Source organism: Hibiscus syriacus, unplaced genomic scaffold (genome assembly GCF_006381635.1).
Source record: "Hibiscus syriacus cultivar Baekdansim isolate YM2019G1 unplaced genomic scaffold, ASM638163v2 tig00110320_pilon, whole genome shotgun sequence".
Taxonomy (NCBI): Eukaryota; Viridiplantae; Streptophyta; class Magnoliopsida; order Malvales; family Malvaceae; genus Hibiscus; species Hibiscus syriacus.
In genome coordinates, this window is record NW_024062679.1 from 186,681 (window position 1) to 202,262 (window position 15,582).

General features: G+C 33.4%; 1 protein-coding gene and 1 pseudogene across 1 annotated transcript; both read right to left on the reverse strand.

Annotated features, from left to right (window-relative positions):
• Window positions 1-6,946: 6,946 nt before the first annotated feature.
• LOC120117498 (transcription initiation factor IIB-like) lies at window positions 6,947-9,317 on the reverse strand. The gene is made up of 7 exons (XM_039137768.1): window positions 8,830-9,317; window positions 8,536-8,560; window positions 7,886-8,015; window positions 7,662-7,792; window positions 7,463-7,551; window positions 7,207-7,283; window positions 6,947-7,131 (listed from the first exon to the last, which is right to left on the reverse strand). The coding sequence occupies exons 1-7, from the start codon at window positions 9,180-9,182 to the stop codon at window positions 6,998-7,000; spliced, it is 939 nt and encodes a 312-aa protein (XP_038993699.1). The 5' UTR covers window positions 9,183-9,317; the 3' UTR covers window positions 6,947-6,997.
• A 1,498-nt stretch (window positions 9,318-10,815) lies between these two features.
• Window positions 10,816-13,795, reverse strand: LOC120117521 (annotated as a pseudogene).
• Between the last annotated feature and the right edge of the window lie 1,787 nt (window positions 13,796-15,582).

Genomic DNA, 15,582 nt, shown 5'->3' on the forward strand with positions numbered 1-15,582 from the left:
TTTGAAGAAGAGTGAGATTTGTCCCTTACAGAAATGGACAAAACAAGGCTGAGTGGGGGAGTAGATGCAGATCTGCTTCAATAAACATGAAAGGGAAATTTAATTGATAGATAATAGATATAAAAGGGAAAGTGGATTAGATTTTGCATTTGGTAATTTATTTAATTTTAATTTTAGTTTTTTTTTCATTAAAACCTTTTTTATCATTTTAATAATATAAATTTTAAAATCATATCACTTATCATAGTCTTTATTTAAATGATTTTAAAAATAATTTTTTCCAGTTTGAGATTAACGTTGACATCAATTAAAAGGATCAAGATTAAAAATATTATTGTGAAGTTTAAGGACTAAAAGTTAATTTATCCCAGTATAAATATAACATTAAAACATGAATATCATTCTTACATGAACCAATATATAAAAACCACATGAATTCTCACCTTGTTCCACCTAACCACTAACATTATTATCATATTGTAATAATTAATCATATTTGATCATTCAATCATTTTATATTGGATAAATGGATAATGTGGTACTCAATTACATTTTGTATTTCTATTTTAAATTTTTGGATAAATACTTATTATATTCATTTGAAAGAAATTATAATGTTTTTACAAACAAAATTTTCATTTAAATAAATAAATAAAATGTAGACTACAAAGACTTTCTCTTATCGTATTTGAGCACCCAAAGAAATATATATATATATATATATATATATATATATTGGATGTATTAAGAAAGATATACATTTCGTTATTGTAAGAAGTTTAAAATTAAAATGTCTATAATATTTTTTCTCAGATGCGAATTAAAAATGTATAATCATCAAATAAGTGATATTTTACTTTTACTCTATTGTTACAATCAGTACACAAAGGGTTAATTTTACAACTCAAACCGATAACCTATTCTTCATTTACAATTTATTCGAAATCGTAAATCATAAAAGAATATTGAAAATTTATCCTAAATTGTCTTGAACAAATATATATATATTTGGGGTCGCAGCATCATCGATAATACGTTGTTGGCTCAGGAGCTTGTGAAGGGCTACGCTCCGAACTTTATTTCGTCTCGTTGTGCCCTTAAAATAGATTTGTGGAAAGTTTTTGACAAGCTGAATTGGGATTTCATTCTTGTTATCCTTGAGGCTTTAGGCTTGCCTGATGTTTTTCGGGTTGGATTAAAGCTTGCTTGACTATTACTAGGTTCTCGATTGTGTTAAATGGTAGTTTGGTGGGGTTCTTTAAGGGAGGCAGAGGCATAAGGCAGTGGTTCCATTGTCCCCTTACCTTTTTGTTTTAGCTATGAATGATCTTTCGAAGCTGCTGGAAGTGGCTGCTTCTAGTTAGATTTTTCGCTTTCACCCTAAGTGCAAAAGAATTTGTTTAACTTCATTTGAGTTTTGCGGATGATCTCTTGATACTTTGCAAAGGTTCTTTGGATTTTGTTGTGGGGACTGAATGTGCCCTTGAGCTGTGTTACACTTGGTATGGTTTGAAGTTAAATGCTGTTAAGAATGAGCTTTATGCTTCGGGGATTGAAGATGATGGTTTGACTAAAATTTATAGGCTTTCAGGGTTTAAAATTGGCCACTTCCATGTTAGATACTTTGGCGTCCCCTGGTTACAAGAAAGTTAATTAAGAAGGATTGTTACTTGTTTATTGAAAGTATTAAGGCTAAGTTGGGATATTGGTATGGACTGAATCTTAGTTATGCTGATCGTATGCAGCTCATTCGTATTGTTATTGTTGGAATAGTCATTTTTTTGGAGCCTACAGCTAATCTTTCCTAAATCAGTTATTAGGATTATTGAACAACTTTGTGTCAGATTCTTTTGAAAGGGTTTGGATTCCTCAGCTTCGGGTGCAAAAGTTAGATGGACCCAGGTATGCTTGCCTAAATTAGAGGGTGGGCTTGGATTAAATGATCTTTGTACTTATAATAAAGCCTATTTGTTTTCTTTGATTCAAAATATTTAGGCAAATCATGGTTCTTTATGGGTTACATGGATTCATATGTAAGGTGGTCTTTTCATGAAAAAGATATTTATCTCTTATTTAAGAGATAAGCACGGGGTTGAATGATCATCTAGAAGCTTATTTTCTTCTCCTTCTTCTTTTCCCCGTAGGTCTCCATTAAAGGTAAGTTATATGTTTAGCTAATTATTTGTTAATTTTAAGATTAGGTTTTGATCATTAGAGGATAACTAAGCTTAAGGAAAGCTTAAGTTATCTTAAAATCAAAAGATGAAGAAGTTATGAAAGATTAAAGAAAATGAGTTTTTAAGTGAAATTTTGAATAAGAAGGTTTAAATGAACTTTGAGATGGAATTTGACTTGTCATGAGCATGAATAAGAAGTTATAAGTGTTAAAATTAAGTTTAGATAACATGAAAATTTTGGTATGATTCTTAGCTTTAAGAATTTGGATGAGATATGGGAGATAATAAAGTATTGGATTGATAAAAGTTAGTTAAAATGGTTATAGATGAGTTTAGTAGCATAATAAGGGATTTTATACATGAAAATTTGGGTGAAGTATTGATGAATTTTGGGTGAAAATAGCATATTATAGATAGGTGCATCGATACAGTATGAGTATGTACCGATGCACTAAGATAATTTTTGAAGGTGCATCGATGCAGTAAGGGGTGCATCGATGCATGGGAATTTCGAACCTAATTTGGGTACCGATGCACCCATAGTGCATCGGTACACTCCTAAAAGAAATTAGGAGTATGAGTTTATTAAATTAGTTTAAGTTAATATCATCGAAGTATAAGGTTTAGGCTTCTAATAATCATCTTGAAAATTATGTTTATGTAGATATTGAGCTTAAACGAATTCCGAAAAAAGTGACAAGTAATATTGATCGAGAGAATGACAAAGAGATATAGGTGAGTGCATATTATAAGTGTGGTACAATGTAATAAGACTTGTGATAAGTTTAATTCCTATGTTGATTTTCATAGCACAATAGTTATGAATATGCATACATGATAATTATTATGATACATGCATAAAGTATATATGTTCATATGATTTGATAAATGATATATGTAAATAGATGTAAATGCACATGTGATATGGTAAGTGATATGAGTTATGTGATCACAAGAGAAATGGCATGAATACATGAACATATGAAACATAAGAATAATTCCCATGGTATACGATATGAGAGCTATAGGTATAGTTGGCATGCCAAGAGTCGAGGGTTCTACGCGGTCCTTCGGGACATATATGTATCCTTTGGAACATTTACAGGGTCTTTTGAGACATATTTGATCCACTGGAATATGTATATGGTTCTTAAGGAGTGGTCATTCATGACAAATACAGTACATAGGTCATTTGGGACAAAATTTCATAGCCCCTAGTGAACCCCATACGAGCTGTGGTGACAGCAATAGTGCACAACCTCAATGTACTCGAATACCTTGAGTTCTCAAAAATATACATGGGCCTATAAAAGGTTATCAAAGGTAATTACATTGTTATAATTATATGTTACCATATTATTATTGTTTACATTGAATTGTATATGACATGATTGAATGGATAGATTGCATGTTCATATTCATACGAAATGCATTATTATTATATTTATATGTCTCATTAAGTCTATGACTTAGCGTGTAAGCGATTTACACGTAGGTACCGAGAAGCAAAGAGACCCATTATAAGCTCAGCAGAACAACATATCTCCACTTGAAGGTCAGATCAGAAGTAGATTATATAGTATGTTTTATGATGTGATAATAGGTTGACATGTAAACAAAATAGGTAAATTAAATATTTATGCTCTGATCGAGTTTTGTAATGTTTTAAACGTATTTATGTAAATGTAAATGCATAGTAATAAACAGTTAATTTTTTACGAGTTTTATGTACATTTTACGAAAATCACTGTAGCAGTGCATCGATGCACAATTTCCATTCGATATTTGGTGCATCAATGCACTGTAGCAATGCATCGATGCGTTGTATCAATGTTTATTACTGTTCACGGCACTGTTCATACAATATTTTACAGTTCATAAAACGTATATTTTCTTAAATTGGTTATAACGAACACAATTCAACAATGTACGATCGTATTTTCTTATTATAAGTTCAAATGTAATGAATTTTGTAAGAATATCGTTTTTTTAAGTTAATGTGACATCTCGGATTCGTATCCGGGTCGGGTACGGGTTGAGGTGTTACAACTCACTTATAGCAAGTTAGCACTAAAACAAACTTCAATTGGTGTGTGTGACGAATCCTTAAGGCTAGAGAGAAGGCTTTTGTATTGCTTGGGGGTGCGATTGACTAGAGTTTGATTACCACTGCATGGATATGGTCTAAGGTTTGGACGAGGAATGTTGTTGTTTGTTGGCATAGATTGGTGTGTTTCCTCTTCATATTCCCAAACACGCTATTATTGCTTGCCTTGCCATCTTGGGTTGCCTTTCAACAAAGGATCGATTGTTTTGTTGAGGGTTGGGGTTGATTGTTAGTGTGTGTTCTATGGACAGTCGGAGTCGCGAGACCACTTGTTTTTCTCTTACCCGTTCTCTAAGTTGGTTTGGAAAGGGTGCTAAGGTTATGTAATGTACACCGATTGGTCATGGATCGAGATCATGGACTCAATTGGGTTGTTTCTCTCCTTAAGGGTATGTCCTTGATTTCTTCTATTTTAAGAGTGGTGTGGAATGCTCATTTAAACTTTGTGTGGCTTGAACGGAATAATAGGATCTTTCAGTCTATCTCTAGCACAACTGATGGTGTTTTGAGTTAAAGTGGTTTAGGTCCAGTTTAGTAGAAATCGTCTTGTTCATGTAGATTTGGTTCATTCTCAATTATGTGGGGCTTGTGGTATCTCCCCTGGTGGGTGAGTATTGTTAGTTTTCCCCTGGTTTTGTTGGTTGTAGCAATTGATTTTACTTTCCTTTTGGGTAATAATATTTTCAAATTATCTATATATATATATATATATTTGTACAAATAATGCTAATACTAATATTTTCCAATGCTTTTAAAATTGAATAGATTGCTTCTTCTTCTCCTTTTTTTAGAGCCATATTTTAGGAATATAATAAGTGCCAATATGAACAAGGGAAATTTTGAAATATAATAATAAAAGAAATCAGTCAAATTATTAATTACTACTACAGAGCATGCACGTGAATAAAAAAAAGAATGGGGAAGTGAAATACACGCAAATTTAAGGAGCGTAGAAAAGGTAGACCTTCAGTTTCAAATTAGTGCACGTTCAGTTTGCATCTTTCTGACAAACTTCTTCTCCCGTACTGCGTTGATGTAATTTAAATTGGATTTTCATTCAACCAGCACAGTTCTGATTCTCTGCATGCTGTCCCATGGAACACCTCCAAAATCTCCTACTCTCCATCCCTTGATATCGTGGGGTATTTGAAAATGAGTGAGCGTTTGAAAATTCATTTTTCCCTTTTATAAAATTAAGTGATTTAATTTGAATTATAACATTTTAAATAAGTTCAACCAAATTAGGTGACTTCTAAAAGAATTACTATTTATCTTAAAATTTTTATGTTCGAATAATTACGGTTGTAAAATATATGTATTATAATGGTTAAAACTAAAAATATTAATCCATTCAATCAAATTATATAATATATGATTTTTTTAAAAATATTTGAAATATTTGTTTGACGGTCTCTTTAAAGGCGGGAGACATAGGTAATTTAAAAGATTTTGTGGGGGTTGTCAATGTCGTGGGCTCATTCATATTAACATATATACTGGTACAGGTGTCAGTATGGCCCAACTCACGGGTCCATATATGTACCAACTTGTCTTGAATCATAATAATAAGAGTAAAGCATACTAAATATCATTGAAATTTAGATCAAAGTATTATTTTTAGTAATATACTTTAAATTATTTAAATTTTAACGCTAGATGTTGGTTTCAGGTTGAATTAAACACTGAATCATTAAATAATTAACCTAGATGATAATATAGTTTGATATTGACATAAGATTTTAGATGATGAATCGATTTTTCTCATTAAATTCTTAAAATGTTTTAATTTTAAGCATTGAATTTTAATTTGTATATCAATTTTATTATTGTAGATCAATCGTCATTGGTCACCGACTACCATTCACGGTAAGATGAATACTAAAACATTCACATTTCATTCGTCTCTTTTCTCGTCAAATTGATTTTTTTTTCAAAACACTCAAAATTGATAAAAATTAATCCAAATGTTTAAACATTCTAGTTTTTTTTTAATGTATTCTAGGTGCTTATTTAAAAATTCGAACGGTGAGAAATATTTTTTTGAGAATATAAACAACATAACTCAAAACTAACTTCATCATACTACCGTCGGAGCAATTCAGAGCATTAGAACATTTAGATGAATTTTCATTATGTTTCAAAATGTTTTATTGAAAACTAATCGAGGAGAAAAAAGATGAGTGGAATGTAAATATTTTAGTACTAATATTGTCATAAATGACGACTAATGACAAAACAGTGATTGATCGATAATAACAACTATTTATAGACAATCATCAAATTGAAACATAAACTAAAATTTAGAGACAAAATTGATATACAAATTAAAGTCACGTAATAGAAAAATACCACATAACCATATACTTAACGATTTAACAATCCGGTGTTTGCATTGAACAGTAAATTAAAATATAGTGTTAAAATTAAAGAAATTGAAAATTCATCAATAAAATTGATACACAGATTAAATTTCATTGACGTGTTGTCTACCCTAATAATAATTTGAAGTACCAACGCCTGGCGGTACCTTGTAAAAAAAATGCTACTTCTCCGTTTCTTCTACTCTTCATTTTGATTACTTGGAGAAAACTGAACATATTTATATCTAACACAAGATCTGAGTTCGAACAACATTAGATCGCGGACAAACGACTTGGCCATTCAAGTTAGAGGTAAAACCAGATCAACGGAAGCAGTTAACAGTGTTGTGATTTTAAGGACTGCAAAGAATCTTGAGGTCTTCAGCTCTGGCAAACCAGGTTGGAACAAGCTTAGAAGCATGCGGATGAAGGTCTTTGTAGGAATTTCTTATTGTCCCTTCTGCCACTCCTGTTGCTACTGATATATCTACAGCTTAAATAAAGGAATCATACATACATGCATACATGCATTCATACATACATGTTTGTAATTTTTTCTAACCTTTGAGAAGCTTCTTATCGTCCGAGAGCTGGGTTATCATGTAAATAACAGCTGCTGCAATCGATATCGGGCTTCTCCTGTTACCAAAATTTGTTCAAGGTTATAATGGATAGGATTCAGATAAGAACTTTTGGATGTCTTATATTCGAATCTGGTTTAATTTTAGTTCAGATAATTTCAAATATATAGATATGTTTTTCGAATGAACAATGGGTTCGAATATTCGTATTCGAATCCGATCACATATTTGATTTACCTGATATCCAGCTCTTCAGATTTATGCACAGCCTCTTGAGCAGCCTTGACTGTTTGATTACTCATTCCAAGATGCGAGCAGAATCGTCTCTGTTAATTAATTTCCGAATCAATAAACCCGATCCACCGACTATCCGGAAAACTTAAAAATAATCTAGATACATCGCATTATGTTTAAATTTTGACGACAGATGACTTACGAGAAAGTCGCCGCCATGTATTGTGCCCATTTCCATGGACTGGCCCATCTCCACCTCCAATTGCTTCACGATGTACTCTTTCGCACGGCCGATTTCCTTCTTCGAGGCGCCGTTGACGACCGAGCATATCTCTGGTTCTCGATGTAGACGTGCGTTAGAGGATTCTAAACAATAATGGTGATAATTAATTAATAAAGATGTTAATTTTAGAGTTAATCGCATACCTTTGACAGTACGAGGTTTGTCTTCTTGTCTACAAGCAATGTAGAGACAAGCAGCCAAAATGGCATCCTGGTTTCTCCCTCTAAGTGGCTTTTGATCTTCCACTTTCTTGTATATTTCGTTTGCCCGATCCTTCATCAACTCAAAGTTTATACTCACATTAGTTGTCACAAATTACGTAAACTATAATACGAAATTATACTTTCAAAAAAAAAAAACTCATACAAGTAAATTGTGCACGAGCTGGATGTGCCAAAATCAATGGTGTGCTATCATCTCAAAATATTATCTATCCAAGAAACTTCGTACCTAACACACTTGTACTTTGTAAATACAATTGTTTAAAGTCAAGTCTTTTAGAGAGAACAACATTCTCTTTTATTATTGATACCTTTCAATTATTTCAACCATTGTTATTTGGATTTAAATATTTAATATTTAATATTTTTATAAATTCAAAATATTTTTAGAGGATAATATATATATATATATAAGTTATACACCGAGTATAAGATATTTCGAGGACTAAAAAGGAGAGAGTGAGGTACAAATACCCATCTTAACAATGAATAGTTCAATTAGTCCATTCTTGGCCCCTTCAAAAAATTAATTAAACAGAGACAAAAACAAACAAAAGGGTTAAGTTGGGTACCTTTATGGTTGCAACGAGGCCCAACCTGAAACACCAAAACAAATTACGTACGATCAGTTATGGTTGCAACAAAGCGGATTAAGATATTGTCGGGTGTCCTTAATCACCGACTTTTTCGACAGAACACAGGGCTGCCTCTTATTTGATATATATATAATTGTTCTTAAAAACATGCACAATTAACTACTGTCCATTGTAATCATTCACAAAACCCCACACACTTGACATAACAAAGCATCCATTCATGGTTAATTACAAGAACAAGAAACATTAAAAATGAAGAAACCGACAAACCTATCAGACATGGTGGCAATCGTCTTAAAGGACTGGATAAGGGAACGGTCGGGGTTGGCCCCACGGTTTTGCCATCGTCCCAGAGAGGAAGTAAAGAAGTCAGAAGAGGAGCCATTAGGGTTTGAAATGACAGTGGAGAGGCCGGCGTTGACCAGGAGTGGATTCGATGGACCACCAACACGGACTGGGTCGTTGTCGGCTGACTCATTGGCGAAGATTCGCCACTCGGAGGTCTCGTCGATGGAATGAGACTCTAGAACCAGACCACACTCGGAGCACACTGTGTCGCCGGCTGAGTGGTCGAACACAACCTCGGTTGGTCGCTTGCAATCCGGGCAGGAAGAGTCGGACATGTCGTGAAATAGTTTATCTTGTCATCACGTCGGTTTACTTTTTGTCGTTGGCGATGTTGGCTTAGAAATGTGTGAGTGGGTGAACTTATCCGGTTTTTCTTTCCAGGGGGTGGTTCGGTTGAGTGTGAGACTGGGTTTGCTACGACAATACTTGCAAGTTAAAAAAATCGGTATATTTCAAACCAGCACATACAAATAGTGGAAATCTTAAACTTTACTATCAGGGGTGTTTGGATGGGGATCGTGAGATTCCTATGGTAATAAAATTTATATTCTCTCGTTTGGTTAGTTTGAGAATCTCATTTCTGATAATATAAGATTATTAATAGTTGATTTTTTGGGGTATATTATCGGAAATATCATTACCTCTCTTTTCTTAGGTATTGTTGGATTACCGGCGTTTTGGACTAAAATGTCCTTAAATTTTTTTTTCTTTCAAAAATATCATTCTTCTGTCATTGAATAATAAAAATTCTACGAAGGTTAAATTACAAATTTATTCTTAAACTATTTTAGATTTACAAAAAAAAAATCTATAATTAAAATTTTATATGAAGTTTAGGAGTTAAAATAAAATTTTACCCTTTCATTAAACCTTTTCATATTTTTAATTTTGTAAAAAAAATTATATAAATTTTATGAATTTAATTTTTTAAAGAAAATATATAAATATTTTCCAATTTGTTAAAAAAATATATAATAAAGACAATTTAGTCAAATATACATTCCAATAATCTTTTATTCCTTTAACCAAACATGATAATCTTACATTCCTGCTAAGCCAACCAAACACAAAATACAACATTCCCAGTAATCTTATTCCCTGATAATCTTACATTTTCATTGGTAATCTTACATTCCGTAAACCAAACGAACCCTCAAGATTAACTTACTGTAAAATGTTCTCTTTCTATTTCTTACTTTTAAAATTTCAATTTAATTCGATATTAAAATAAAATAAACTTAATTGTCAATATATATATATATATATTACTATAATATTTTTATTAATATATATATTTAAAGACAATTACTGTATTCTCCTTTATAAACGTTTAGAACAAAATTTAATCCATAGCACATGAAAATACTAGTACATATTGTTGTCATAAGCATAGTAATAGTAGGGATGTCCATTTGTGGAGTTAGGTTGTACTTCTACTAAACCTGATTCGATCCGAAAATTATACATTTTTCATTTGATTTAAACTTGACTCGTCCTTTTAAGATAAAACTTAAATTCTACATGATCCGACCAAACCCGAAATAATATATTTATAAAAATATATTACTTTTATTTAATAAAAATAGGAATTTAATTAAATAAAAAATATATAAAAGGGTATTATTGAATTATCCTTAAATATATAAGGTAAAATTATATTTTTTTCGGATTGGGTCAGGTCAAATTTTTTTACCCTTACCCAAACCGGACCCGTCCCGAACACAACCTCTAAAAACTTGACCCGAATCCGATTTTTTTATAAAAACGGACATGATAAGATTAAATCGGGTCAAAACTCGTCGGATTTGAGTCCCGTGTCTATCCCTACGTATCAGGCATGCATTTTATAAGGAAAATATCTAAAAACAAACAGAATACGTTGCTATATTGTCTTTAAATGAAACAGGCGACAATGTCTTTGTCTCAATTCAGGTACAAAAAAAACAATATAGGAGAAGAAAACCTTTCTTTTATGGTTGTCTAAATACTACTGAAACCTGAGAAGATCATTCATGTTTACCCCAATGGTTAGGCCTATCCTAAATCCCGACATATGTATTTGTATACGATGAATCCTCTAATAAATACCGTTATCAGCAAACTTCCTTTCAAGGAACCGAGATTCAGAACGACGGTGATTGTTCCAACGGAACACAGATCATTCCAACACAGGATTCTCCTCTTCCTGTGCTTTCTGAATACCGACCAAGCGAGCATAATCCACCCACCTATAGGAGCGTTTTGGGAAATTACGAAAAAATTGAGAAGCTGTAGGCAATGAATGACTATACTATTGTAGCAAGTGAAAATTTTAGGATCGGTATCGAGTCTTACAATAGGGAACCTAAGTACGTGTTGCCTGTTCGAACAGCGAAGCATATTGCACTCAACATAAGCTTGTGCTTGTGTAGTAAAGGCTCCAACATCCGTTGTTCGATCACACCAGCCAGCACTTGGTACCTATTCATCAACACAACATCCTCCGTATTATCAGAATCGAACACTGCTGCTAATGATATTCATAAAGGCATTTCCACAGACAATAGAAAAATCCAAAGCCTTAAGGACTAATATTCACTAAAATATAAAACCTACGCACCTGAGGTTGCTAGAAATGGCCATATATACACCGTAGGCAACACTGGTAGATAATATGGGAACATTTTCGACTTCATCGGCGGAAGTCTTATCAACAGCCTTTCTCGCGTTTATCAAGGCATTTGTGGCAGCCGTGCCAACCTAAAAGGTTAGAAATTCCTTTAAATGCCAGAATATCCAGTTTGGGGATTTCAATTTGATAAATCAATTTGCAAAGATCAGTGATATTAATAAGATTCAAAAAAGGGGAAAAAGAGACTAATAGCTGCCGAAAACTTACCAGGGAAGAAGTAGTGCCTACTGCGAAAAGCTTAGCCCCGTTCCGCTGCACAGTGCATACAATTAATTAAAACACGAATGGTGGTTAGTTTGTTTATCAGTTGTCGAGATACCGTATCTTTTAAAATTTGAAGACAGTATAGAATTTCCTTACCATTACTGCACCTAATCTCTGCAAAAGCGAATACGAAGTCCCATGGAGAGCAACCTGCAGGCAGAATTTCATGATTGTAAGTCATTTTTTTTCTCATCTCAGAAAGACTGCAGGAAATTTCTATGCAACTTCATCAGCAATTATAAAGCATAAACCTGAAAAGCATTATCGGGGCAGCTATGGAAGAACTTGGAAATAATTCCAGCATTGAGTGCAAGAGGAGCCCGGAGAGAGACGGTAGGAGCAGGAAGATAAACAAGCATAAAATCTGCAATTATAGCCATTACCTAGAAAAACAAATCAGAACATAAGACGATAGAAATAACAGAGTTGGACAAATAATAATTCATATGTTATTGGCTAATGAATCACTCAAGATCAGGCAAAATATACATTATACAGCCATAAAACGAGTAATCCTCAAAATTTTCATTGAATTTAGCCAAACAATTCATCCTTGCTATTCAAAACAAAAGAAGTCCGAAAAGGCACATGATCGAAAGAAGCATTTCTGAGGTAAACAATCATACCACATCCGCAAATACAACTTCAAGCTCCTTGAAAAAGTTTTCTCTGCGACGATCATATTCTGCAGCAGTCTAGAAAAACAGGAGATTAACACAAGTATGACAGTAGTCAACCTTGAGATAACAAAACCAAATAAGTCACGCAGAATGGAGGAGTACACGAGAGACAGAGGTCAAGTCATTACACAATTACAATCATTTAAGAGTAGACCACCGCACGAGACGGAAATTTGGTTCAGTTGCTTAAACTAAGACTCAAATCAAGTAATTTTACTAGCTTACACCAGGAAGAGACGCCGATCGGTGATGATCACTGTTGACACAAGTAGGAACATGTAATCCTAAAAGAAACCAGTACTTACACAAGCAAGGCCGACGAACATTTAGTCAACTTCAAGCAAATCTCCACTCTATTAGTCCTTATATAGGCAATTATGTTTCTTTGAAAAATACATTTCGTTTCATTGATGATTGCCTCTAAGATTTTGACTTATATCTCAAAACTAACAGAAGGAAAATTACCCCAAAATTCATCTAATCGACAAAGGTCACAAGGAATTTTACTTATAACTTACAAATATAACCAAGATAAAACCACATTATAAATTTCGTAGCAAAATCTATATCGATTTATATAAATAAAACTAAGAACTCAAACTCAAAAGGCAGAATTTAAAACGGAAAAAAAAGAGAAAAAGAACCTTGGTGAAGATCCCGACGCCACATTCTATGCCAACTTTAGCTAAGAAAAGATCATCAGCCAAAAGCCTTTCTTTAAACCCGCCGAACTGCATCAACCAACGCATGATCCCCGACTTTTCAAGCCCATAAACCTCTCTATAACAGACCCGGGAACCTTTCCTGCTTGGATCCCCGCCGCCAAGTCCTTCGGCAGGCTCTCCATTGATCTCCCTGCCTCCGCCAGTATAATCATCGCCTCTCTCTTGTTCTCATCACCCGCATTCTCATCACTGCCGTTGCCTTTCCCATTGTCACTGTTCCACCTCCACCGCCCGATTTGTTGTTGTTGTTAATGTCACCGCCATCTCCGCTGGGAAGGGTGGAGAAAGTCGAGAATGGGGAAGGTCGGCGGTGGCGGAGACCGGTGGATGAGGAAGAAAGGCGGAGATGGAAACCGGTGGAGAGTTTAGGGGTCGGCTTAAAGGGAGGAGAGAAGGGTGGGAATGGGGTGAAAAGGAAGGCGGCAGTGGACATTGGTTACGGTGGCTGTTGGTGGCGGACTTTGTCAGAGTTTGATGAGTTGCTTCCCTTATTACGTTGTTTTCGGAGAAAAACGTGTTTGGATTGTCGTTGGTGGCCCAAACTTGACTATTAACAGAATTTATAAGGGTTTTGGCCACTCTAGTGTTAATTTTTTTTCCTACTCGAACATTCATCACGTGCAATTCACGCTCTTCCTATCCACCGTTTAATCCAACATCTGAATATTATTATTATTATAAAAAGGAACATATTATCGCCAAATCGAATTAATAATTGAATGTCAATTAAAATTAAAGTAAAAATAATATCTAAAAAATTAAATTCGAGATTTAAAGTAATTAATTTTTAATTATTGCATCAAGTTAAGTAATTATATATAACTTTAAAAATAATATATTCAGTCTAAACTTAAATATTAATTTTATCTAGTATATAATAATTACTTAATTTGATGTAACTGTTAATTGTTGATAATCTTATATTTTAGGGTCAGTCATCTTCAAACTCTTTTATATATTTCTTAAATTTCATAAAAATGATCGTATGTGTCAGATTAAATTTATTGATTTATTTAGAACTAAATGATGTTCAAATTAGAATAATTTTTTAATATTGAGGTTTTAAAATTATTAATTTATAACTAAATTGATAAAAATATATGGGTTTGAATGACTAAGAACGATATCGTGTGATTTTATAAATTTTGTTGTTTTTAACGAATAATGATTAAATTAAAATGAAAATAGAATGTTAATGATCAAAATATAAAAAATAAACCAATAACTGAACTATAAGTAGTATATTAGTTGAGGGACCCAATATAATAATTACCCTAAAAATTACCAATTCTTAATTAAATTTTATATGTACTTCACATAATTTTATTATTTATATGTCATTTAATGATTAATTAATACACAAACTGCTGTCACTAAAAAGAAGAAGAAGAAACCCCTTTCTTATTGATTTGATGTTTCTGATGGTTAGCAGCAAGTGAAGAGCCAGGCTTCCCCCCCTCTCACATCATAGATCTCTTCATCATTGTGACCTATGATGTTGGTTGATTTACTTTTTCATTATATCTCCACACAAATAATTTTTATGGGAGGTACCACCAGCACCTAGTTGAATGTTTTTTTGTCGACGATGGTTTGAGGTATGGCGGTACTTCCACCACAATAATTAATTCAGAAAAATACAGTGAAAGGAGATGATAAAAAGAAAATGTGAGACAAATCTTACGTAATTTCCAACAACATAGGAAGTCTTGTCAAACTAGCTGTTCATTGCCGGTTCTTATCCTACCAGACAACTGCTTACGCTAAAATGAGAAAAAAAATCCCTACTTGGTAAATTTCGATTTGATATGATTATTTTACGATTTATGTTGTATGATTGTTTGTGTTGGTTACGGTGACGGATCCGAATAATTGATCCCCTTCGAGCCGGAAGCAGAACTGTTAGTTGCAGTGAGCATGGAACATAGTTGTTCATCAAAATTACTACATTTCTTAACCCTTCAAATCTTTTGCAGTTTTTCAGACAACTCATCCATCTGATCCTCCATTACCAACTTCACATTCTTTCCTTCACAAATGTTGTTTCTTCCCTGCATGCCACTTGCCAACGGTCCTATACATGAACTAATATTCTCTCAAGAACCAAACAGAAAATAATCAAACGAGAGAAAACCAGAGTTTGAACAGCGAATTTCAGGGTCCTCTCCATCTCCACCCTTCTTCATTTTCTTAACAGCAATATCATTTTCCATCCTCAATAATTGCACTATGCTCTCAAAATCTCAGCTTGGAACCCTCCATTTCCTCCTCTTCAACCAAATCAACACCACTGTTTTCTCTGCTCTCCTCTTCCACCCTCTCATCTCTTCATCAT

Excerpts from the sequence above, each read along its gene's own strand:
- LOC120117498 (XM_039137768.1), bottom strand. The coding sequence starts at position 9,182 with ATGTCCGACTCTTCCTGCCCGGATTGCAAGCGACCAACCGAGGTTGTG. Across the intron at positions 8,561-8,829 it reads ATTGCCACCATGTCTGATAG|GTTGGGCCTCGTTGCAACCA; the intron begins GTTTGTCGGTTT and ends TTGGTGTTTCAG. Across the intron at positions 8,016-8,535 it reads GCCTCGTTGCAACCATAAAG|GATCGGGCAAACGAAATATA; the intron begins GTACCCAACTTA and ends GAGTTGATGAAG.